Source organism: Castor canadensis, chromosome 2 (genome assembly GCF_047511655.1).
Source record: "Castor canadensis chromosome 2, mCasCan1.hap1v2, whole genome shotgun sequence".
Taxonomy (NCBI): Eukaryota; Metazoa; Chordata; class Mammalia; order Rodentia; family Castoridae; genus Castor; species Castor canadensis.
The window spans coordinates 96,091,175-96,114,092 of NC_133387.1; the positions used below are offsets into that span (position 1 = coordinate 96,091,175).

A 22,918-nucleotide genomic window follows, 5' to 3' on the forward strand; every position below is an offset into this window, starting at 1 on the left:
CTTTTAGTTTATCCTGAATTGACAACATTCAATGGCAAAATACCATTATCTTTGTTCTGTAGGGGAGAAGAAGTAGTATCTTTCATTCATCCATTCATTGCAAGGTCATGGCCAACAGCCCCATAACAAAAGACAAATTGCCTGGTATGGTGGCACACACCACTAATCCCAGCACTAGGGAGGATGAGGCAGGGAGATTGTGAATTCAAGGCCAGCCTGGCAACACAGAAAGTTCTGGGCCAAATCTGGGCTACATAGGGAGACCCTGTCTCAAAAAGCAAAACAAAATATAAACCTGGATGAATCCTATTGTTATAAGCAGTGTTGTGGTTCAGAGCACATTACCCAGAAATAGGACCAGAATATGCTACCCTAAATAATACCTCTTACAAGGATTCAGTTTGACATGACTGCAGCCATCTTGAGGCATAACCCCTATGATTTCCCAAGCGTAACTGTGACAGATCAGCTTCCAGTTAAGATTTCTTTTGCTTTCCCTTCCTAGTTGTTTCCCTAATCTTCTAAGGACCCATTCCTTTTACATGGTTTTGTTTTTAACCCACATCCTATGGCATTTTTTTTTCTTTTTCTTTCGTTTTTTTGTTTGTTTGTTTTTGTTTTAGGGGGTCTTGTAGTGGGATTGGGGTTTTGAACTCAAGGCTTCCTGCTTGTGCCAGACACCAGTGGTGTAAGTCCTGAGTGCAAAACCCATACAGCAAAAAAAAAAAAAAAAAAGGAGGGGGTTCTTATTTGTAAAGCAGGTGCTGTACCTTTTGAGCCACACCTCCTGTCCATTTTGCAATGATTATTTTGGAGATAGGATCATGAACTATTTGCCCTGGCTGGGCTTTAACTGAGATCCTGCAGAACTCAGCCTCCCAATGTAGCTAGAATTACAGGCACTGCCACTAGCGCCTGGTAATTTCTTTCTTTCTTTTTTTTTTTCTGCGGTACTGGGGCTTGAACTCAGGGCCATCATCTTGAGCCACTCCATCAGCCTTTTTACTGAAGGGTTTGCTGAGATAGGGTCACAGGAACTATTTACCAGTTTGGCTTCCAATAAATCATCCTGATCTCTGCCTCTTGAGTAGCTAGGATTACAGCCTAGCCATTGCTGTCAGGCCTACCTGGAAATTTTTAAAGATTAAATCAACTCTTTATAAAGAATTAGGTTAATGATAGCAGATAATACATGTCGAGTATACATTAGCTTTTATTTTTTTGTTTGCAGCACCCAAAGTCTGGTAAGCACAATATACATTGTGTATGTTTTAATCCTAGACTACATGCTCTGGAAAACTGAAGAATTATCACGAAGAGTCTAACTTTCTTCCCAAATTGGATGAATCCTGGTGCTAGGACAGGTGGTGTACCATCTTTACTCCCAGCTCTCAGGCGACAGGAGCAGAAGGATCTCCAGTTTAACGCCAAGCCTGGGCCACATATGGATGAATCCTACCGTTATAAACTGTGTGTCTAACGGAGACAGGGACAGAGCGGCAGGGTGTGGGGGGTGAGGGGAGGGGGAAGGAATAGATAACGATTCACGTGACTTTCAAGGCAGCAGGTCTCAGAGGGGGCGTGGCTTAAGGCCCCGCGCACCAGGAAGTCATCGCAGGCTCCGCCCCCGCCTCGCTCCCGACGCCGCCAGGGGGCGCCCGCGGGCCTGACTGCGGGCAGCTTGGCTCCACACTTGGGCTTGGGGGCCCGCCGCGGGAAGGCGGGGGCCGGGCGGCCTCGGTTGGGACACCGGCCCCCGTCCGGGCGGCCGCGGTGCCGCGATGTCGTCCAGGCCGGAGCGCGACGACGCGGGGGTGGGGGGCGCGCGGCGGCCGCGGGAGTCGGCGGAGCAGGAGCGGCGGCGGCGCCGAGAGCAGAGGCGGCGGCGGCACGACGCGCAGCAGCTGCAGCAGCTCCAGCACCTGGAGTCCTTGTGAGTCCGCGGGGCGCGGGCGGCGTCGCGGGCTGGGCCTCGGGCCTCGGATCCCCGAGGACGGCGGGGCGCGGGTGGCCGGGCTCGGCGCGGGGACGGCGGCGCGGCTCTGGCTTTGGCCGCTGGGGGAGCCGAGGCCGTCGGCGGAGAGCCCGGGTCTCGCGGTCGGGGTCGCTCGGGGACCCCGGGGGGGCAGCGGACGGCGGCGCCGGCCTTGATCTCTGCGGCCCGGGCGCTGTCGCCGGGTGCGGAATCTGGGTGAGCAGGGCCTCAGGCCTCGGTTCCGGGCGACAGGAGGCGCCGGCCCGGTCCGGGAGCGCGGGGTCTCCACGACTTGGGGAGCCAGCGCAGGGGACGGACAGTGCCACGGATTGAATTGACATAGGAGGAAGCCCGAGGTGGACGTAAGACAGACCGAGAAGAAAAAAGCCACTTTAACTCATGCGACTCAGGACCAGGCGTGGGGCTGTGGCTTCTGGGGGACGGAGGGACACGTGGGAGGGAGGGGCCGGTTGAAAACGAGCTCCCCCGTGGGGACTGCAGGCAGCTGCCTCCATATGGTGACCCCCTTCCTAGTACAAAGTTCTCTGTAGAAAAGGGAGGGGTCTTACACCTTACTTTAGAGTAACCCTTCCGAAGACAGTGCTCTGTGTTGGCTGGAACTCAGTTTCTTTTGGCTCAGAGTAGTCATTATGTGGGGTGGCATATTTTGGGGTGAGGCATTAAAATCTCTTGCAGTTTAAACTGGGGGTCTGTCCTGACTCCAGCACAAACATCAGGATGTTACCAGATGAGGGGATTCTAGTTTCCACACAAAAGTCACAGGAACTTGAGAGCCACACATGAAAAGAATTAAAGGAGTCTCACAAGGTGGAAGTTTGAACACGGACTTATTGTATATAACAGAAAAAGTAGTGAGAAATGGAAAAAGGGAGAAACATTTCCTGCTCCCCAGGCAGGAAATGGAAGTAAAGACTCCAAATGGCAGATCTTATCTGCAGTGTTCATATTGGAGCTGGGGATACAGGTGGTCATGTCATCTAGCAACTCCTAATCATTAGACAGTGGTTCTGGGTGCTGTTTATTCTAAGTCACGGAAATTCCATGTGGCCTACCCAAACCATAGGGCCACAGGTGCGTTTCCAAACTTCCCTTTGCTAGACATGCCCGCCAGGATTTTTGTTTTTACTCATTCAAGGAGCTTTGCAGCATAATATCTCCAAGGAGAAGGCAGATGCAGATAGCCCCTTTATGGCTTCCTGTTCTTGCAACTTGGCATCTAAAAGGAAGTGATGGGAGGGGGCAAACTGCTCTGGCTTTTCAGTTTACTTCTTGCTTCTGATTTCTGAGTCTGGTGCTTTTTTTAAATATTATTTATCATATATAATTTCCCTATCTCCTCATCCTGCCTCAAGATAGGAGGTTAGAGCTGGGCGCTGGTAACTCATGCCTGTAATCCTAGCTACTCAGGAGGCAGAGATCAGGAGTACCCACTTTCAAAGCCATCCCAGGCAAAAAGTTCACAAGACCCTATCTTGAAAAACACTTCACAAAAAAATAGGGCTGGTGGAGTGGCTCAAAGTGAAGGCCCTGAGCTCAAGCCCCAGTACTGCAAAAAAAAAAAAAAATTAGATTAAGCCCTTTCTCTTGTTCTGACCCTTGCTTTTTCATAACATCCTGTTCTTGTTTTATCAATGAAATACACACGTTGGGGTTTTTTTGTTTGTTTCATTTTCTTTTGCTCTCTATTGCCAGTTGTTTTGTTTTGTTGGTGGGACTTGGGTCTGGGGTCTTGCAACCTATTTGTCAAGGGCTAGCCTTTATCCTCCCAATCTCAGCCACCCAAATAGGTAGGATTACAAACGTGAGCCACCAGCACCCACTGTTTCTTATGAAATTTTTTTGTTTGGTAGCACTGGCGTTTGAACTCAGAGCCTCTTGCTTGCTAGGCAGGTGCTCTGCCTCTTGAGCCAAGCTTGCTCCCAGTGTTTCTGGTTTCTTTTTGAGGTACTAGGACTTGAACTCAGAGCCTTCACCTTGAGCCACTCCACCAGCCCTGTTTTTGTGAAGAGTTTTTTGAGATCAGGTCTCAAAGAACTACTTGCCCCGGCTGGCTTCAAACCACAATCCTCCTGATGTCTGCCTCCTGAGTAGTCAGGATTGATTACAGGTGCGAGCCACCCCCAATGTTTCTTATTTGCCTTTTCTTTTTATTTCTGTCTTCCATTTGATGTTGGTTTGTTTTCCTTTCTCTAATGTCTCAGTGTCCTTGAGTGTACTCATATTTAAGACTGAGGCACCCTAGTATTCTTTTCAACAGGAGGCTGTCTGTGAGGGACAGAAAAAGAAAGTGTTCCTTTGTTGACTAGATAGCTTCACTTTAGAGAGGTCCCAGATGTCAGTAGGTGGAGACCTTTTCCTGGTTCTGCAGGTTCTCCATGGAAGAACCTTTAGTCCTCTGCATGGAGGCTGCGAATATATGACCAGCTACCAGGGGTCTGGAGTGGGAGGGGACTAAGCCTGTGGTCTCCTTGAAGGATCACACTGGCTCTTCCTGGCTGTAGGGAAAGAGCAGACTGGTAGCTTCAGTCCCTCCCTGTCCATACTCCCAACACCTATGTTCTGAATACTCTAACTTGCCTCCACCAAAGAAATCTGTTGTTAACTTTCCACTTGCCACGTTTGTTGATATCTTTCTTTAATATCTGCTTTCAGGATAACACGTGTGGCTTTTTCACTCACTTTTTTTTTTTCCTTTTTGTGATACTGGGGTTTGAATTCAGGGCCTTGTGCTTGCTAGGCAGATGCTCTACCACTGGAGCCATGCTCCCCTCCCTCCCCCCAGCCCATTCTGCTTTAGCTAAAGAGTCTTCATTTACACCTGGGCTGTCTGGACCTCTGTCCTATTTATGCTACCAGAATAACCCTGACCACCATGCCCAGCTTTTTTGGTTGAGATTGGATCTCACTCTCTTCCTTCTCTTCCTTCTCCAGCCTTACCGTTAACCAAGATCTTCCAGCTCTCTTACCTCCCAAGTAGCTGGGATTACAAATATGAGCCACTGACCTGGTCTTTTTGCTTTGTTTTGTTTTGTTTTGTTTTGAGACAGGTCTCACTATGTAGCCCACACTGACCTCGAACTCTTGACCTTGCTGCCTCAGCCAGCTCCCAAGTGCTGGGATTACAGGGTTATGCCACTGTCCTGTCTTTTAGTATTATTTTAAAAGCGCCTGGAGAGGAAGACAGATAGCATGTTAGTCACCCAGCCATGTTAAATCTGCATGGTGGATTTTTACAAATGTGTTTCAAGTTTCTGCTTCCCTGATGTGGTCTCCTCAGTTTTCACAGCAGTTTTTTCTTTTTGATCATAGACTACCGTGGTCCAGCTTCTGGGATGACAGGAAAGACTTTCTGGGTGTGTGTGCTGTTTTGTTTCTGTGTCATAGTCCAGTGGAGGCAGCTGTAAGAATGATTCCATAGAGTAGAGAGGGACTCTTCTTAAATCCCACCTCAATGCTGAAAAACACAAAAATAATTTAAACTACTTCACAAAATTAATATTTCTTAGCCACATTTGTAATCCCAGTATTTGGGAGACTGAGGCAGGAAGATTGTAAGTTTGGGCTACAAAGCAGAAAATGAAAAAATACAGATTGAGAAGATGTCCTCTTCTTACATAATTTATTCTTCTTATTTCTCAGACCTACTTATTAGAAATTCAGTGACTTCACAGTAAGGTTTCTCAGATGATACCAAATAATAGATTTTTACCAGTGTTTGTTTTTTTAGTTGTTGGTTTTTGTGTTTTGTTTTGTCATTGTTTTATCATTCCTGGGGGTTTTGATGCCAGGGCTTTAGGTCAGAGCACAAATGCTAAGCTGCACTGAACATATTCCAGTTTCTAATTATATTTAGTACTTAAATATTACGATAAACTTTGAGACATATTTTTTTCTTTTTTGTTAGCATACATTAATAGTATAAGGGAGGTTCATTGTGATAATGCCATTGATTCTCTGTATTCTTTTTTTTTTTTAATCTGATTGTATCTTTTTAAATGTGCCACATTAGTGAATTGGATAGCTAGAGTAATAAACATCTACCTTCTATCTTTAGACTTAAGAAACCAGTTGTAAAACAGACTTTTTAGGGAATACATTGCTAATAATAACACATTTCAAAATGAAATCCCTTTTCATCTTGGCAAGAACAGTTACATTTATTCATGTATTTGGACCTCAATTTAATTGGCCATATGTTGTTTATACAACTCTTAGGGATCAAAATGATGTGTTTATTGGATTTTTGGTTTTAAATGTTTTACTACCAAACTTGCTTCAGTCTGATGCATAAGGCATTGCATTAATGTCACTAATGAATTATTACCAGTGAACTGTATCGTCTTGCCAAATTATCCAGATTTCTGTTGTTTTGCTACATTAGTCCTATGTAATACCACAGCTTTCCTTTAGAAAATATTTTAAGCATCTGCTTTGGAAACAGCAAAACTAATCTAAGAAGCTAATTCTGTTCAGACTCAGTCCTTAACTATGTAACCTTCAGGGGACAGATCCTCCTGACCCTTAGAAAAGCTCTGGATTAGTGAGTCATGGGATGTCTCATAGATCGTCTGCTATGTTGTGTTCCTCTCCTTGACTCCCACATCTAATTTTTATTTTCTTTTGAAGGACCCATTAAACTGTGCATAAATGGAGAATCAGAATGAGGAAAACATACATCATTAATGTTTCTATCCTTTGCAGCCACTCTGAAGTGTTAACATGAGTCCTTCTCTGGCAGTTCAGAGGGGTAAAGCTCAGATCTGAGCTAACATCATTCATGTATTAACTCCTTGTGGAGGTGGTACAAATCTCTTGAAGAGCTGGAGAGCTGCTCTTTGAGTGCACAGTTGCACAGTACATGTGCTTCCTGCCTAGCCACTTGCGCAAAATGTACACTTTCATGGCCAACTTTCTGGGTTTCTACTAAGTGAGCCCATGAATGGAAATAAGGAAGCCCTGGTCAGTGTATGACTAGGTGCAGCTGAACACAGGCAAGGGAAGCTTTCTGCTCTGAAGGTGATTCCTGTGTTGGGCGCTTGGTGGCTCACACCTGTAATCCTAGCTACTTTGGGAAGCTAAAATAGGGAGGATCAGGGATCAAGGCCAGCCCTGGTAAATAGTTCGTGAGACCCCTATCTCCATAGAATAACAAGAACAAAATGGGCTGGAGGTGTGACTCAATTGATAGAGTGCAGGCTTTGTAAGCATGAACTCTTAGTTTCAAACCCCAGTCCCGTGGATGGATGGATGGACGACTGGCCAGACTCTTGGTCTGCAAACCAGATGTGAAATCTTATTGTTACTAAATCACTGACAAAAAGCCCTATATTTCTGGTTCACATTAATTTTGTGTGTTATGTTTCTATTAACATGGTTGATGAAGTTTTCCTTTTTGTTTTTTATTTTCTAGTTATGAAAGACCTCCACCTGGTCTTATCAAGGTAAGCATGAAGTTCATACTCTTGGTTGTTCCATTTACACACGTAGTGGACCCTTGGTATTCATGGGTATATGGTTCCAAGGACACCACCATTGAGTGAAAGACATTCACGTTCAGGATGCATAGAGTTCAGTGCTGTACTGCAGACGCTTGATTCATTTTTCCCACCACACTGCCAAACTTCTGCTAAAGACATGCTGCCTTTTAACAAGACTCAAATTGTTATTTTTTCACTTAAATTAAGCACATTCACTTTTATCTTGCTTATGGGCACCTTTTGCCTTTTGGGAGGCATATTTTTAAAAATTAGTGGCAGGGAAATGAAGATCACACAAAGATTTAAACACAAAGATGATAACACAGGATTGACTGAGAACTTCTCCACATCCACTGAGCTGTGTAACGGCATGCCAGGAATTTTTAATTGTTTTGTTTTTGAAATTTGCTTTTCGCTTTTTTTTTTTTTTTTTTTTGTGAGTGTACTTGGTCAAATCTGCATGTGATAAAATCTGGGCATAAGGTGGGCTTACTGTAATTGCTGGCTCAGTACTTTTTTTTTTTTTTTTTTTGTGGTACTGGGGCTTGAACTCAGGGTGTCAGGGCTTGTAGAGCAGGTGCTCTCCCACTTGAGCCACACCTCCAGTCCATTTTACTCTGGTGTTTTGGAGATGGGGTCTTACAAACTATTTGCCCAGGCTGGAGCTGCAGTCCTCCTGATCTTAGCTTCCCAAGAAGCTAGGATTATAGGCATGAGCCCAGCTCTGCCTCAGTAACATGTTAGGAAAAATGGCTGCATGAGATTTGTTGTTTCTTGTTTTTTGAGGAAGTGGCTTGCTATGCACCCCTGACTGACCTGGAACTCACAGTCCTCCTGTCTCAGCCTCCCAAATGCTTAGATTACAGCTGTGTACCACCACACCTGGCTTAACATGAGGATTTAAATCTACTGATGTGAGAACATTGTTTCTTCCTTGCAGATGTCAGTCAGGTCCTAATTTTGGGCTTTCTCACACGCCTGAGCTTTTGAGGAAATTGTATCAGCTGTGGTTCCCTCACTGGCCGCATGTTCTCAAAGGTCTGCCGCCCCGTTTGCCTTGTCAGCCTCACCCAGCCAGCTCCTCGGTACCCTGGACTCGGGTCTTGAGTGTCCTCAACTCAGAGCATCCTTGAAGGAGACCTAGAGCTCCTCCCCTCAGACCTCCTGAACTGGGACTGCTGCCCAGCTTTCTAGCCACCCAGTCTCAGAGTGTCACTGCCTGAGAGCAGCAGGCAAAGGGCAAAAGACTTGCTGTTTGGTAACTTTCAATTTAAAAAGACTTAAAACTCACTCTTCTGGTATAAACTTAATATTCGTAAAAGCTTTTAAATAATAAGAAAGTGAAGAAACGCTTTAATTGTAAATATAGTTAGTCAGGGGTGAAATGCCTTTCAGAGGCACAGCACCTGTCTGTGACTGTGACTGTGACAGTGGCCATATGGCCTTAGTGAGCTGTTTTAACAACACAATTTATGTCTCATGTTCCAGAAAACCTGGCTTACTTTAATTCTTACGCCTTGCCTGCTTCCACAAATTTTGAGATAGTGAAACCTTTTTTTGGTCATAGAGTGTAATAGAATGTGGCAGTCACAGATCATGCCTGTGTGAAGACAGACTTGTGTTTAACCAGTGCCTTTCCTCCAGTTGCAGCTGCATTGGTTTTCAGGCATCCTTCTCTTCTTGCTCACTAATGTAACTTCTTTCTCTCCAGTTTATGGGGGTGGCTGAGGGTGACCTTGTGTCCACAGTGCAGGAGAAAACCAGGCCTTGTGGGTTCCTCAGCAGGAAGGGGAGAATTCCAGTGATTTTTGCTATGTGATTTATACTCTGTTTCCTTTGTGTAGGAAGATGAGACTAAGCCAGAAGACTGTATACCAGATGTACCAGGCAATGAGCACGCCAGGGAATTTCTGGCTCATGCGCCAACTAAAGGACTATGGATGCCACTGGGGAAAGAAGTCAAAGTTATGCAGTGTGAGTGTGGAGAGTTTCAATAACAGTCTTGAAACATAGTCTGTTTTCTAATGCTATATCAAGATAACAGAGGGAAGGTTGCTCTAACCTTCAAAGAGATTTATTTGGCTCACAATTCCCAGAGAGCATGGCATCAGTATCCTGGCATCTTCCATACAGATGTAGAGAAGGAGAACTGGTTATGTGCAGAAGAAGCATGTGTGCAAGAGAGTGACTTCAAGCCAGGCACTAGTGGCTCATGCCTATAATTCTAACTACTTGAGAGGCCAGATCCGGAGGATCAAGTTTTGAGGCCAGCTCAGGCAAATAGTTTGCAAGAATCTATCTAAAAAAATACCCAGCACAAAAAAGGGTTGGTGAAACAGCTCATGTGGTAGAGTGCCTGCCTAGCAAGTGTGAGGCCCTAAGTTCAAACCCCCGTACTGCCAAAAAAGAATAAATAAATAAAAAGGGAGCCAGGTGCCATGGCTCACATTCATAATCCCAGGTATTTGGGAGGCAAAGATCAAGAGGATCGAGATTAACGGCCAGACCAGGTAAAAAGTCCTTAAGATCCCATCTCAACCAATGGCTGGGCATGGTGGCACACACCTGGCACCCCAGCTATGTGGAGAAATGCAAACAGGAGGCTCATAATCCAGGCTGGCCTAGGCATAAAGAAAGACCCTATCTCAAAAATCACTGACACAGGAAGGGCTGGCAGAGTGGCTCAGCACAAGGCCCAAGTTCAACCCCCCAGTGCTGCAGATAAATAAATAAGTGAATACATATATACATCTCTGTTTCCTTTTCATGATACGTTTTCTGTAGTTGCAGCACAGACTTCTAGGCTGATTTTACTTGTAATCTCTTCCTGTCCTTGTCAGTCCCAAATGCAGGCTTTCACCTAGCTTGCCATCCCTGTATAATCTGATTTACTTCAATTCTAGATGGGTCTGAGAGAATGAAAACAGGTGAGAGAAGCAGCAAGGATCTCACCATTCCTGCTTCACACACCAAACACCATTTGCTTTCCCACACCTTCTCGCCTAATGTCAAGTCCATATTTGTTAAAATTTCTCAAGGAATTTCCCGTTGTTGACCAGAAACACACACACACTCACTCCACCGTTATGTCTGCGCCTCATCAGAGCCTGTTTCTACTTATAATAATAAACCTGTTTAGATAGTACAGTTTCCTTGTTCTGCAGTAAAGTTATTCTAGAGTCCTGATGGTATTAACATTTTAACAGAACTTAAAATTTTGTTTACTTACAAATGGGGGATTGCTGGGTGTGGTAGCCCCAAGCCTGGATCCCAGCATGTAGGAGACTGAAGCAGCAGGATTATGAGTTTGAGGCCAGCCTGGGCTACATAGGAAGACCGTGTCTGAAAAAGAAAAAAGTGAGGGCTCTAAGGCCTGAATGGTGGTGTGCTCCTATTCTCCCAGCACGTGGGAGCTTGAGGCAGGAGGATCACTTGAGTCTGAGAGTTTTAAGACCAGCAACCTGGGCAACATAGCAAGACTCCATCTCAAGTGGGGAGTGGAGTGAGTATCCATACCTAATAATTAAGCCATTCTAGGAATGCTGAGATTACCCAGGGCTTTGAGCTTGCTAAGCATGTGCTCTACCACTGACCTGTACCCCCAGCGTCCAGAATCAAAGTCATTTGATGAATAGAAAAGACTACTCTCAAAGATACAGTGAGGATGTGAGGGTGATCTGGCTACGACATCTGTCACCCCATTGATTGCCAGGGTTGATTCGGCTGATCTGGCTGCTAGGCGGGTGTCCCCTTCCTCCCTCACTGCTCCATGTGCGTCCCACCCTATGCTGCGCGCTTAGTCGAAGAGGATGACCATCCCCGATAGAGGAGGACCATTCTTCGGTCAAGGGTATACAAATAGCTGTGCTCCCCTGCTAGAACCTCCAAACAAGCTCTCAAAGATACAGTGAGACACACTACAGATAAATTCACATTTTGTGGTACTTTTGCATTAAATTGCTTCATAAATATTTGATGATGGAATATTCATTCCTAAAGCTACAAGATTTAAAGGTGTTTGGGTAAGCAATTAGTTTATCTCTATTTTTGGGATCGTTCATGTTTCATCCGCCCACTGATTGCCTTTGCTTTTAGAATTGTCTAATGAAGACAAATTTTAATTTACTGAAACATCATCTTGATGAGATGAAACTTACCTTACAGAACTATTTCCCTTTTTCTTTGCTTTTAGGTTGGCGTTGCAAACGGTATGGTCACCGAACAGGCGACAAAGAATGCCCTTTCTTTATCAAAGGCAACCAAAAGTTAGAACAGTTCAGAGTAGTAAGTAAAACCTGCAGTGTCACCTTGACTTTATCAGAGACAGGCATATCAATGAGGCAGGGAGTCACCAGTGAAATGAATGTTCTGTAAAAATATTTCCCTGAAGCCTTTTGGCCACAGTATCAGATGTTATTTTATGTTATTATGTGATGCATTTATTTATGTTATTATGTTAGGCATTTATGTGATAGATTAGCTCTTTAACAAAAAACTAACTTCTGTTAAAATACTCTTTTATTTAGCTAGGCGTTGTGGCTACACAGGAGGCTGTAGCAAGAGGATCACAAGGCCAGCCTGGGCAACTTAGTGAGATATAGTCACCAAATAATTTTTTTTTTAATCTAGCTGTGGTAGCATACACTGTTAAACAGTGAGCTGAAGAGGATAAAGCATCTCAAGTTCAAGTGTGGCCTGAAGAGTAGGGAGATTAAGGGGTTTAGAGTATATATAGCTCAATGGTAGACTGTGCCTGCCTAGCACATGTAGGCCCTGGGTTCAGTCCCCCATATGGCTAAAAACAAATGCTCTTTACTCATACCTTAAGAATAGTAATTTTTTTTTAAAGCAGACTCCCTATTGACTTTTTATATGAAGTCATGTTTCATTACTAAAATGAGGGTTTTCATTTCCCAGGTTCATGTATTTTTAAGCAAAAATGCACATTTCCTCACTATATTTTTACAGACTCATGCCTTACAGGTATTAATTTATCACTCAGTAGCTTCTTCCGTGCACCTGTGTGAATGTACTGGTGGTGTTAGCATGTACCAGAATGGAGTCAGTAGTGCTAGGTGTGGTACTGTTCACTTGTAATCCCAGCATTCACGAGGCTGAGTCAGAATCCCGAATTTGAGGCCAGCCTGGGCTACAAAATAAAAACTTATCTCTAAAACAAAACAAAACAAAAAATCAAACATTCTCTAAAACCTCTGTATTTGTGGTGCTGGAGATCAAACCCAGGGCCTCGTGCACACTAAATAAGCACCCTACACCCATAGCCCTAGAATTTTGATTTACAAGAATACATAATGTTATGGGAAAATAGTCATAAAACCTAAGTGAAAAAGTTATGTGTATATACATCACATGATTCAAATTTTCATAAATTGCTGGATACTAAACAGAAGAAATACACTAAAGAGCAAACAGTAATTATCTCTGGTGATAATAGATTATTAAATTTGTTTGGTGGTGCTAGGGATTGCTCTCAGGAATTGGTAATGCTAGGCATGCCTTCTATTGAGCTATGTCTCCAGCCTTCAATACATTATTTGTATTAAACATTTAGTCATTTTTCTTCACTGTAATAAAATACTTGAGAAAACAGCTGAAAGGGATGAAAGATTTTCTTGGGCTCACAGTTTCAGAAGTTCCAGTCAATGGTCAGCTATTTCCACAAGCCATGTAGTTGGCTTGTTTGTGTGCATTGTGGGGGTGGGATTGAACCAGGGCCTGTGCATGCTGTGTAAATGCTGTACCGCTGACAGCCTTTGTTGTTGTCATTGTTTTCTTCTTTTGAGACTGCTTCTCACTGTGTCTCCCAGGTGGCCTCAAAATCTAGATCTTCCTGCCTCAGCTTCTGGAGACCTAGGATTACAGGCATGTACCACCACACCCTGCTATCTTTTTTATTTTTATAAATTTTTTATTAGGGAATATTCATTATTCAGGGAGGAGTCATAGTGTCAATTCCAATTAGACTTATATTGTACATTATATATATTGCGCCTATTGTCTTCCCGTCAGCCCCCTCCCCACCCTGCCTGCTATCTTTTTTAATTGAGATAATTCACTTACTCTATTTCTCCTACATGTATTCTTATATTTAAGTACTTAAAACCACTTTAAATTGTGTACATAATAAAAGAATACATTACCTTTATTAAATGAAATAAGCCTCAGTAAGTTTTTACCAAGTCTAATCTTGCCTCCCTTCCCAGAGGGGTCTGCAGCAAGGATTTGGTGCATGTATTTCCAGACATTTTTGGAGTTTGTAGCATGCATTATATGTACTCACGAATGGATCTTTCTTACACATCACTTCACAATTCAGTTTTTTTTAGTTAATGCTCTGCCTCTTGGTCAATGTTATCCACATAGACCAAAAAAAAAAAAAATTAACTTGAGTGCTTCTTCTGTACAAGAATCATGCCACTGTTCATTCGGTTATTTCCTCATAAAGAATACTTAATTATTTCCTATAGTTTTCTAACTGGAGTATTTTTGTAGTCTTAATTAGTTTATAGTGACAAGGTCCTTTAAATGGGGTGGAATATGTTGACTATAAGGCTACATCAAGCTGGGCATAGTGGTACACGCTTCTAATCCCAGCAAGGGGATGGAGGCCAGCCTGGGATGCATGAGACTCTTGTCTTTAAAAAAGAAAACAAGCTACATCAAATACTGGTTTCAATGACATAAGAAGTTCATTCTTGTTTAGCTAGCAACTAACCAAATCTTGACTTTCTCTGACTTTTAAGGCACATGAAGATCCTATGTATGACATCATTCGAGAGAATAAAAGACATGAAAAGGATATAAGGTGAGGTCTCCCTGCTGATAGCAATGTCCTCTTAAAGTCTTAAATTATATAACATTATAAACAACTATTCTAATACTAGTGGAATGATTTTGTAAACATGGTGCGTTAACTATGAATGATGGGGAAGATAGGACTCAGCAGTGAACAGGCCAGTGTTGGGAATGTGCAGGCAGCCCCACTCAGGTTTGCTTAAAGCACTGCACGGGACCTGCACTCTCATACCACTGGAGTTGTGAACAGCCCACCTTATGGTGTCTTGTAGTTTGTTTGTTTGTTGTTTTTGAGACAGGGCCTTGCCATGTAGCCCAGGCTGGCCTTGCACTTGCAATCTTCCTGCCTCAGCCTCCCTAAAAGCTGGAATTATAGGTGTGTGCCACTATGCCTGATGCTGGTATAATTTAGCCTGCCTTTAGTGTCATTGAAGAACTAACCTTTTGTTACAACTTAGACATGATTAAAGAGAGGGTATAAAAAACAGGAGAGTTTTTGTTTTTTCCAGCTGCCACATTGAATTGTAGTTCTTCAGGAAGTACATCACTATGAAATTGAGCAGTAGGGGAAAGTTTCAATAAATATGCATCCACTAGAGGTTGCATAATATGCAGAGGTATTTAGGACAAGGGAAAAATAAGTGTTGTTTTTAGTGAGGTGGTTATTCGTGACTTCCTCTCCCTCCCACCCCAATGCTGCTTTTAAATCATGTGCCTATTGAAACACACTGTTTTAAGTTTAAAATCGCAGTTCTTTAACCAGTCTTCTCTGTTTAGGATACAGCAATTAAAACGGTTACTGGAAGATTCCACCTCAGATGAGGATGGGAGCAGCTCTAGTTCTTCAGAATGTAGAGAGAAACACAAGAAAAAGAAGAAGAAAGAAAAGCATAAGAAAAGGAAGAAAGAAAAGAAAAAGAAAAAAAAACGGAAGCATAAATCTTCCAAGTCAAGTGAGAGTTCAGACTCACAATGACATGGACTTGACTTGTTCAACAGTTCTCAACAGTTCAGTTTGTTCTCAGAAATCAAACGCTGTGGCCAAAGAAAAGAGGGAGCTGCTATCAGAAAGTAACAGGACACAGACCAGAGGAGGACATCTGTCGTCACAGCTGTGCATCCTCCCCACCTTCCAGTGGAGCCAGTCCACAGCAGAGGGTTGTGTCTTCCTTCCCAGGTGCTAGCAGGGGATGTGGCTGATTCCAGGCAGGGGAGCTTCTTCAGTGTCCTCCTCCCTGCTGGTCACTTGAGTCTGATTCCTTAGAAAGGCCTCCTTCAGGGAGGTGGCTGAAAGGACTCTGAGGAGGCACTGACTGGCAGTGCCACAGCTTTTGCCCTCTGTGGTGGGGCGGCTCACTTCTCATGGACCTCAGGCTGGAGCCTTTTCTGTCGATGAGGATAATAAAAGTTCATTATTTTAAAATGTAGTTATTTATTCATGAGTAACGTGGGCATGAGGCCCACATTAAAAGCTACATAAGGTTTAACCATGAAAGCTCTTTTTCCATTCTACTAGTCTTACCAGTTTGTAGTGAAGTTAATGAACATACAGGGCTTTTTACCTACAGATGGTTTGCATGCCGACCTATAGGTTCTTTTTAAAGTCAATAGTATGGACTTGGAGGCATGGCTCAACCATTATAGAGTGCCTGCCTAGGAAGTGAGAAGCCCTGAGTTTAAACCCCAGCTGCCAAGAATAACAATTAACAATAATAATAATAATAATAATGATAGTAATGGTATGAAAATGACCATCCTATGTATGGATGGAGTACATATGGCCTCACTGCCCTTCAGTAGGTGTGTATTTGTATTCACCTGACATGAATTGCTGATTTGGGGAGAGCGGTTCCAGTAGCAATGAAAAAGTCTTGTGCAGTTATGTTGTATTAATGTGCCTGGATCTTCATGCTGGGAGTTCCAAGATTTATACAAAGGTTTTGATGCAGAAAACTTTACAGGGGAAGTACTAGACTGGGTCAGCTAGCCGCATCCCAGAATACATCGAACTCTTTCAGCCTCCTTTTTATTTGTTTGTGAGTTTGGGGTTCAAACTAAGAGCCTATACCTTGAGCCACTCCATCAGCCCTTTGTGATTTTTTTTTTCTTTCTGAGATAGGGTCTCAAGAACTATTTGCCAGGGCTGGCTTTGAACCTCGATCCTCCTGCTCTCTGCCTCCTGAGTAGCTAGGATTACAGGTGTGAGCCACCAGACTTGGCTCCATCTTCCTTTTGCATGAGCACAGCCCACCTGTGATGATCTCACAGCTTAGACTGGGCTGCGGCAGAGTTCAAGGAGGTGCCTACAACTGGAAGAGAGAGGTGCATTGTCTGCTGAGCCAAAATACAGCTGGATTCTGCTCAAAGGCAAATGTGGTCCATAGCCACCACAGACTTTGCTGTTCACTATTCATTGAAGGTTCCATAAACTCACTACTCCACTCCCTGCTTCTCTTGGGAGTGCATTAATCCTCTTTAAAGAACAGCCAGTCCAGGTGTATACCAGACCCTTCACATCACTCAGTGCTCCAATCTTGGCTTTGGAATAGTACCTTAGGACTACATGAGGTCCAGATTGGAATGGCCAAGAATTTGCAGTGATAATTTTTTTTTTCTCCAGTGTTTATCCAGTCTAGGCAAGTGCCCTCCCACCTAGCTATACTCTGGGGTTTGGTTTTTCAAAACCAAAGGCCAGCTGGGTCATTACCATCCACTTATCTTTGTCATCTCCTCAGCATCTATATTCAGATTGCTATGTAAAAACAAATAAGCCTGGGAAACCAGGTATTGTGGTCATGCCTATAATCCCACCCTCAACAAGGTGATGCTCCTGACAACAGCACTGATAAGTGTGTGCAGCAGAATATTGTAGGATCTCATCTTCACTTTATTGGGTTTTTGGTTTTTGTGGGTTTTTTTGCAGCACTGGGGTTTGAACTCAGGGCCTTGTACTTGCTAGGCAGGTGCTCCTCCATTTTAGCCACATCCCCAGCCCTTTGTGTTCACTTTAAACCATCATACATTCTTTGAAACAAAGGTAGGGAAGTTGTAGGCAAACCCATATTTGTACACAAAACCTAGGACCTAGATAGTCAATTTATGCAACCACTCATTTTTAGTAAATTGGACAGATGAAATCTGACTAGGTGCCAAAAAGGTTTTGGGGGAGGTACAGGACATCACAATTGTTTAAAGAAATGGTCATGGTTGGATTCACAGTATTATACTCAGGGAGAGAGAGAGAGCTCTCAGTCTTCCAGCTTACTACCCTAACAGCCTCTTGATAAAGCCGGCCCTGTGTCACTAACTTATTAGAAGAGGCATTCTATCTCATATATGTCATCATCTTTACTGTTCCCTTTCACTTCACTGTCTTGTAAGTGCTCAGGAAACAAGATTTTTGTCTTCAACCTGTTGTCTTTCAATTTGAAGCCAGGGCAAAGGCTTCCAGCTCCCTGCCTTTCAGTCTGAGCTGTTTTTCAAGTTCTCATCATTGTCCTCCTCAATTTCATATTCCGTGCCCATTTCTTCATCTTTATTGTGCTTCCTACTCTTGGTTATCTTTTTATTTGAGCACTTTCTGTTTCTCAGTGTCTCCCCAGGTACAAGAGTGCCAGGCAATGACTCTTTACTCAATGGTGAACACAGGTGTCATTCCATGTTCTTTCTCAGTGGCTCTATCACACTGGATTGCTTTAGTGACTTTTATTTGGGCTAGTCAAGCTTGGTAAGGAGGGGAACAGACACCCTCAGGAGAGGTCATGCATGATTATTTTTTCTTTTGCATTGCACTCAGGACAAGATAGTCACATTCAGTCCTGTAAACTGATTGCAAGGGAGAACAGTCACCCTACATCTACTTTAGAACTCTAGGCATGGGACTAGGGATGTAGCTCAGTATAGAACCACTTACCTAGCATTGCAAAGTCTCAGGAATCCTGGGTTCTGTCCCCAGCACAAACAAACAAAATCCAGGTCTTATACAGGTGCCAGCTGACTGCAGTTGTTCTAAACCAGTGCTTTTTGTTTGGTTTTTGTTTTTTTGTTTGCTTGCTTGTTTTTTATATGGACTCACCCTATGTTGCCCAGGCTGGGTTCAAACTCCCAGGCTCTGATGATCCTTCTGCCTCAGTCTTCTGAGTACCTGGAACTGTAGGCACAAATAAAAACTTTACATACCAACGATAATAGAACTAAAATATCTTAAGGCCTCCTGAAAAAAATTGCAAAGATAAAAAAAGAGTGTTTTAAGGCTGAAGTCTGTCCCCAAACATTTATATGTTGAAGTCAAATCCCTTCAAAATGTGACTATTTGGAGATCAGGGGTTTAATGAGATAACTAAGGTAACAAGAGGTCAAATGAATGAGACTTAATCTAATATGACTGATATCCTCATAACAAGGAGATTAGGGCCCAGACATACTGCAGACACAGGGAAGACCATGTGAGGACATAATGCGAAGGCAGCCATGTGCCAACCAAACGAGGCCTCAGTAGAAACCAATTCTGGGATAGTCTTCATGTTGTACTCCTATCCTGCAGAACTAAGAGAAGAATTAGCATTGTTAGCTACCCAGATGTGGGGTCATTATGGCAGCCCTTGAAAACTAATTCTTCTAGAAATAGAATAGGATGTTTGTTGGTTTTAGTACCATGATAAGAGAAAGGAAATAACTTTTATACCAACCAAATAAGACCAGCATAATTTCTACATTCTGGTGTGAGTGGCTTGTGTGTGTGTGTGTGTGTGTGTGTGTGTGTGTGTGTGTGTGTGTGTGTTACTGGGGTTTGAACTCAGGGCTTCATGCTTATTAGGCAAGCCACTCTGCCAGCCCAAGTGGCTTTTATTTAAAAAAAAAAGTCTTTGGTCTTCCTGTCTTTGGGTCTGTAGCCACCACCTGACTCATTACTTTCCTAATTGAAACTCTTCACTGACACTGGCCTCCCTCTCTCTTCACTGTTTAGTATCTTGGGAAATGTATACCCAGGATGGAGTCAAACTCTTTTTTTTTTTTTCCTCCCTCTATTGGGTTTGAACTCAGGGAGGGCCTTTATCTTGATGCTTGATAGGCAGGTACTCTTATCACTTGAGCCATGCCCCAGCTCAAATTCAAACTCTTTGCCCTTGCCCACCACCAGCCCCACCTCTTGACTCCTAAGGGACAGAGGACAGTGCCCTCTGCACCATCTCAACCAGGGGAGGACACCAGGATCTGGCCCTGGCCCTAGTGTTACTGGATTTGGGGCACCAAGTCAGGGGACCTAAAGTCTGTTGGTCTCATCAGAGAAAGTGCTGGGATCGCAGAAGTCCTTGACCTGAAAGGGCTCAGGAAAGGAATGAACAGACACAAAATTAAGAGGACTAGAAGGCTGATGACCAAACTGGCAAATTTTTTGTTTTTGCATTAGGCTGTATATGCAGTACAAAGCAGAAAGTATAACCAAATACCTTCAGGTTAATATTTCTTTTCTCTAGACAAAGGGAACCACTCCATGTTTCCTCAAAACCTCAGTGAGCAACATGGTACACCTGCAGTCCCTGACCTTGTCAGGATCCTGCTAAGCTGCAACGACCTTGTCAGATTGCAGCTTATGGGTCCCAACAGAAAGAACTCAAGGCCAGACAGAGGAGCTTAAGTGGGAGCAAATTTATTAATGTGAAGCAAAGAGAAAGTGAAAGTACACACTTCAGATGGGAGGGCGGCAGTTTAAGAAAGAGTGCTGTGGCATTGATGTCAAGTTTTGTTTGTTTTTTTGTGGGACTGGGCTTTGAACCCGGGAGGTGCTGTACTGCTTGAACCGTACCTCCAGTCTACTTTGCTCTGGTTATTTTTGGAGATGAGGTCTTACAAACTATTTTCCTGGGCTGGCCTTGAATCTCTATCCTCCTGATCTCAGCCTCTTAAGTAGCTAGAGTTACAGGTGTGAGCCACTGGTGCCCAGCAACCTCAAGCTTTTTGTTTTTTGTTTTTTGGGTTTTTTTGGTTTATTCACTTATTCATATGTGCATACATAGTTTGGGCCATCTCTTCCCCCTGTTCCCTGCCTCCCTTCTTTCCCCCCAAACCTCAAGCTTTTATTGGGATCTGTGGACATGGGGGTGGTCATTCCTAGAAAACTGGGTCTGTGTCATTAACTCCTGGAGAATGGGTTATACACCATTAACTCCTCCCATACATTCTGCAGGGAAGTCTTTGGCCTTGGTTGGTCAGACTGAGACTGTCATTTTCCATAGGGATACAGGGGCTGTAGGTCAGCAAGACCCTACTGTTCATCATGAGTTAAATGTTAATGTCAGTGGGCTAGGATGTGATTTTTCTTTTTAGAACTTCCAAGCCACTGTTATCAGCTTTCAAGTTTCCTAACTCCTGTGTCACTGGGCTTCTGCAGACCTCATCTCCCTCCCTCTATGATCCTCTTGCCCTCCTTAGGCCATCTTGCTGCCATTTCAACCTCTATAGTCACCACCTCCCCAAGACCCCTGGTCCTTGTTTGGGGAGATGACCTACTCTTTTCATGTGGCATCTGTTCCTAAATCTCAGCCCACTCAAAAGTGTGTCTTTCCTGAGTATCTGACACCTTACTCCATCCTGTGAAAAGAATGGGAGAAAGAGGGGCATTGAGAGAAAGATAGAGGGAGAAACAGAAAATCAGCAAGGGGGAAAAGATGAAAGGGCCCACAGAGTCAGCAAAATAGAGGGTGTAGAAGGCTCTGCAAAGAATTTCAGAAAGTTGTGGAGTAAGAAAATAGAAAATACAGAGAAAAAGTGGGATCTCCAGAGAGTTGAGGCAAAATAGGGAGAGGGGCCCTTGGTCAGAAAAGTGGGGACAATAATAGGTAAGGTGATTCAGACAGAGTGGGGCAGAGATAGGAGCTAGGGAAGCTGGGTGCAGGGACAGAAGTGGATGACAGGAGAGCAGAGGTAGAAACAATAGGAGTGAGTTTAGCCAGCTGGGAGTTCCAAAAAGGGGAGGCTGTGGGGGCTTTAAAAGTATTGTAGTTGAGTGTGGTGGCAGATGCCTATAATCCCAGCACTCAGGAGGCTGAGGCAAGAGGATTCTGAGTTTGGGGCTAGCCTGGGCTATGTAATGAGGCCATGAAGTAATAACAAGGGAGAGAAGTTCATTTTGAAATGACTGTGATTCTACTCTGACAGACTGTATGACTTCTGAGTTGATTATGGGGGCTTAGCCAGGGCATTTCATGGGATGAGTTTTTTTTCTGGGTAACAACTATGTGGCAGACTCCTTGGGAAGAAGATCTTGAACTTGGCTGGCAAGTCACTCTGATGCTAGTAGCCCCCGGAGGTTACAAATGGGCCCTGGGAGAAATAGGCATTGATTTTGGACAGGGCTTTGCCTACTCAGTGGCATTAGAGTACTATAAAACAACAGAAACAGAGGGTATTGTACCAATTCAAATCATTTTATCACATTTATTTTTCCTGTTTATTTTTGTCTGGTTGGTTGGTTTGTTTGAGACAGGTCTTGCTTCATAGCCCAGCCTGGCCTGGAATTCACTATGTAGCCCGGGCTGGCTTCAAACTTTTTTTTTTTTTTAATTGTTGAGTCCTTTGATAATATTTTCTTTGGATTTCATAATATTAGAACTGTCAAGTCATTGTTGTTTACAAAAATCCGCTTGCATATAGCTCTCAGCCCATGTTTGAGTCTAACAGAATTCAGAGTAGTTGTATGGCAGAATGCCTATCATGTGTGTGTATATACATGTATATATATATATAGTGTTTGTGTGTGTGCATGTGTAGTATACGCACACATAGACTTTTTTGATCTTTTCTCCTTTTTTTTTTTATTGTCCTGCTCAGCCTACTATGTGCTGGGACTATAGGTAGGTGCCCACACCTGGCTCATCTTGTCACATTTCTTCATACCAAGGAAGCTTGTAATGACCAACAATGGGCAGGTTCATATTGTAACCATCTGAAAAGTAGAAAGGGACAATAGAAATACTGGTAGTCTGAATTGTGGGAGGGAGGTTAGGAGGGAGGAGGTGTAGGCCGGAAGGGTTGACTGACATACCTTCACTGGTTTATGCTCACACTCCAGGTGAAGGCAGTGTCCCAGCTGGATAGGTTCTTGTTTCCCTGGTAGTTCTGGGAACAACTGGTGGGGGAGGATGTCGCTGTTGTTAAGCAATTCTTTCCTAAGGGGGAGGACTCTGATATGACAACTATGCTTTTCTTTTTTGACCATATCAGCTCAACTTCATTTTTTCCAGTGATGCGGTGGTCATAGGACCAGGGTTTCAGCTACAAGTGCCTGAAGCAGATGGTTCCCAAGCAAGAAACTGTAACTATGGTTTTAAATTTTTATGTTAGAATCCCAAAGGGGTGGGGGCATGGCTCAAGTGGGAGGTGCCTGCCTAGCAAGCAGGAGGACATGAGTTCAAACCCCAGTACTGCCACACACACCCACACACAAAAGAATCCCAAAGGGCTGATAAGGGTTTACTCACCTGGCAAAATTGAGGTCAACAGTGAAGACCTTGTGGTAAAAAACCCACTAGTTCTGTGCTTGTGTAAGTCAAGGGGAGAGAAATGGCTTTCCTCAACCTTTCTAGGTAAATCGACTGGTCTAGAAATTAAATTAACATAAAACGAGCTT

General features: G+C 43.7%; 1 protein-coding gene across 3 annotated transcripts; it reads left to right on the forward strand.

The window, feature by feature from the left end:
- The first annotated feature begins 1,674 nt into the window (after positions 1-1,674).
- On the forward strand, positions 1,675-15,712 carry Rp9 (RP9 pre-mRNA splicing factor). Of its 3 annotated transcripts, XM_074065337.1 has the most exons (7): positions 1,675-1,933; positions 7,407-7,437; positions 9,318-9,447; positions 11,666-11,681; positions 13,302-13,356; positions 14,238-14,299; positions 15,067-15,712. In XM_074065337.1, the coding sequence occupies exons 1-7, from the start codon at positions 1,782-1,784 to the stop codon at positions 15,263-15,265; spliced, it is 645 nt and encodes a 214-aa protein (XP_073921438.1). In that variant the 5' UTR covers positions 1,675-1,781; the 3' UTR covers positions 15,266-15,712. The 3 variants fall into 3 exon arrangements, with proteins under 3 accessions (XP_073921438.1, XP_073921439.1, XP_073921437.1); XM_074065336.1 differs by lacking the exon at positions 13,302-13,356 and having other exon boundaries at positions 1,683-1,933; positions 11,666-11,757; XM_074065338.1 differs by lacking the exons at positions 7,407-7,437; positions 11,666-11,681; positions 13,302-13,356 and having other exon boundaries at positions 1,676-1,933.
- The last annotated feature ends 7,206 nt before the right edge of the window (positions 15,713-22,918 follow it).

Bases quoted from the DNA above. Each gene is read 5' to 3' on its own strand.
- Rp9 (XM_074065336.1), top strand. From the start codon at position 1,782: ATGTCGTCCAGGCCGGAGCGCGACGACGCGGGGGTGGGGGGCGCGCGG. The intron at 1,934-7,406 runs GTGAGTCCGCGG...TTTATTTTCTAG, and splicing joins CTCCAGCACCTGGAGTCCTT to TTATGAAAGACCTCCACCTG. The intron at 9,448-11,665 runs GTGAGTGTGGAG...CTTTGCTTTTAG, and splicing joins AGAAGTCAAAGTTATGCAGT to GTTGGCGTTGCAAACGGTAT.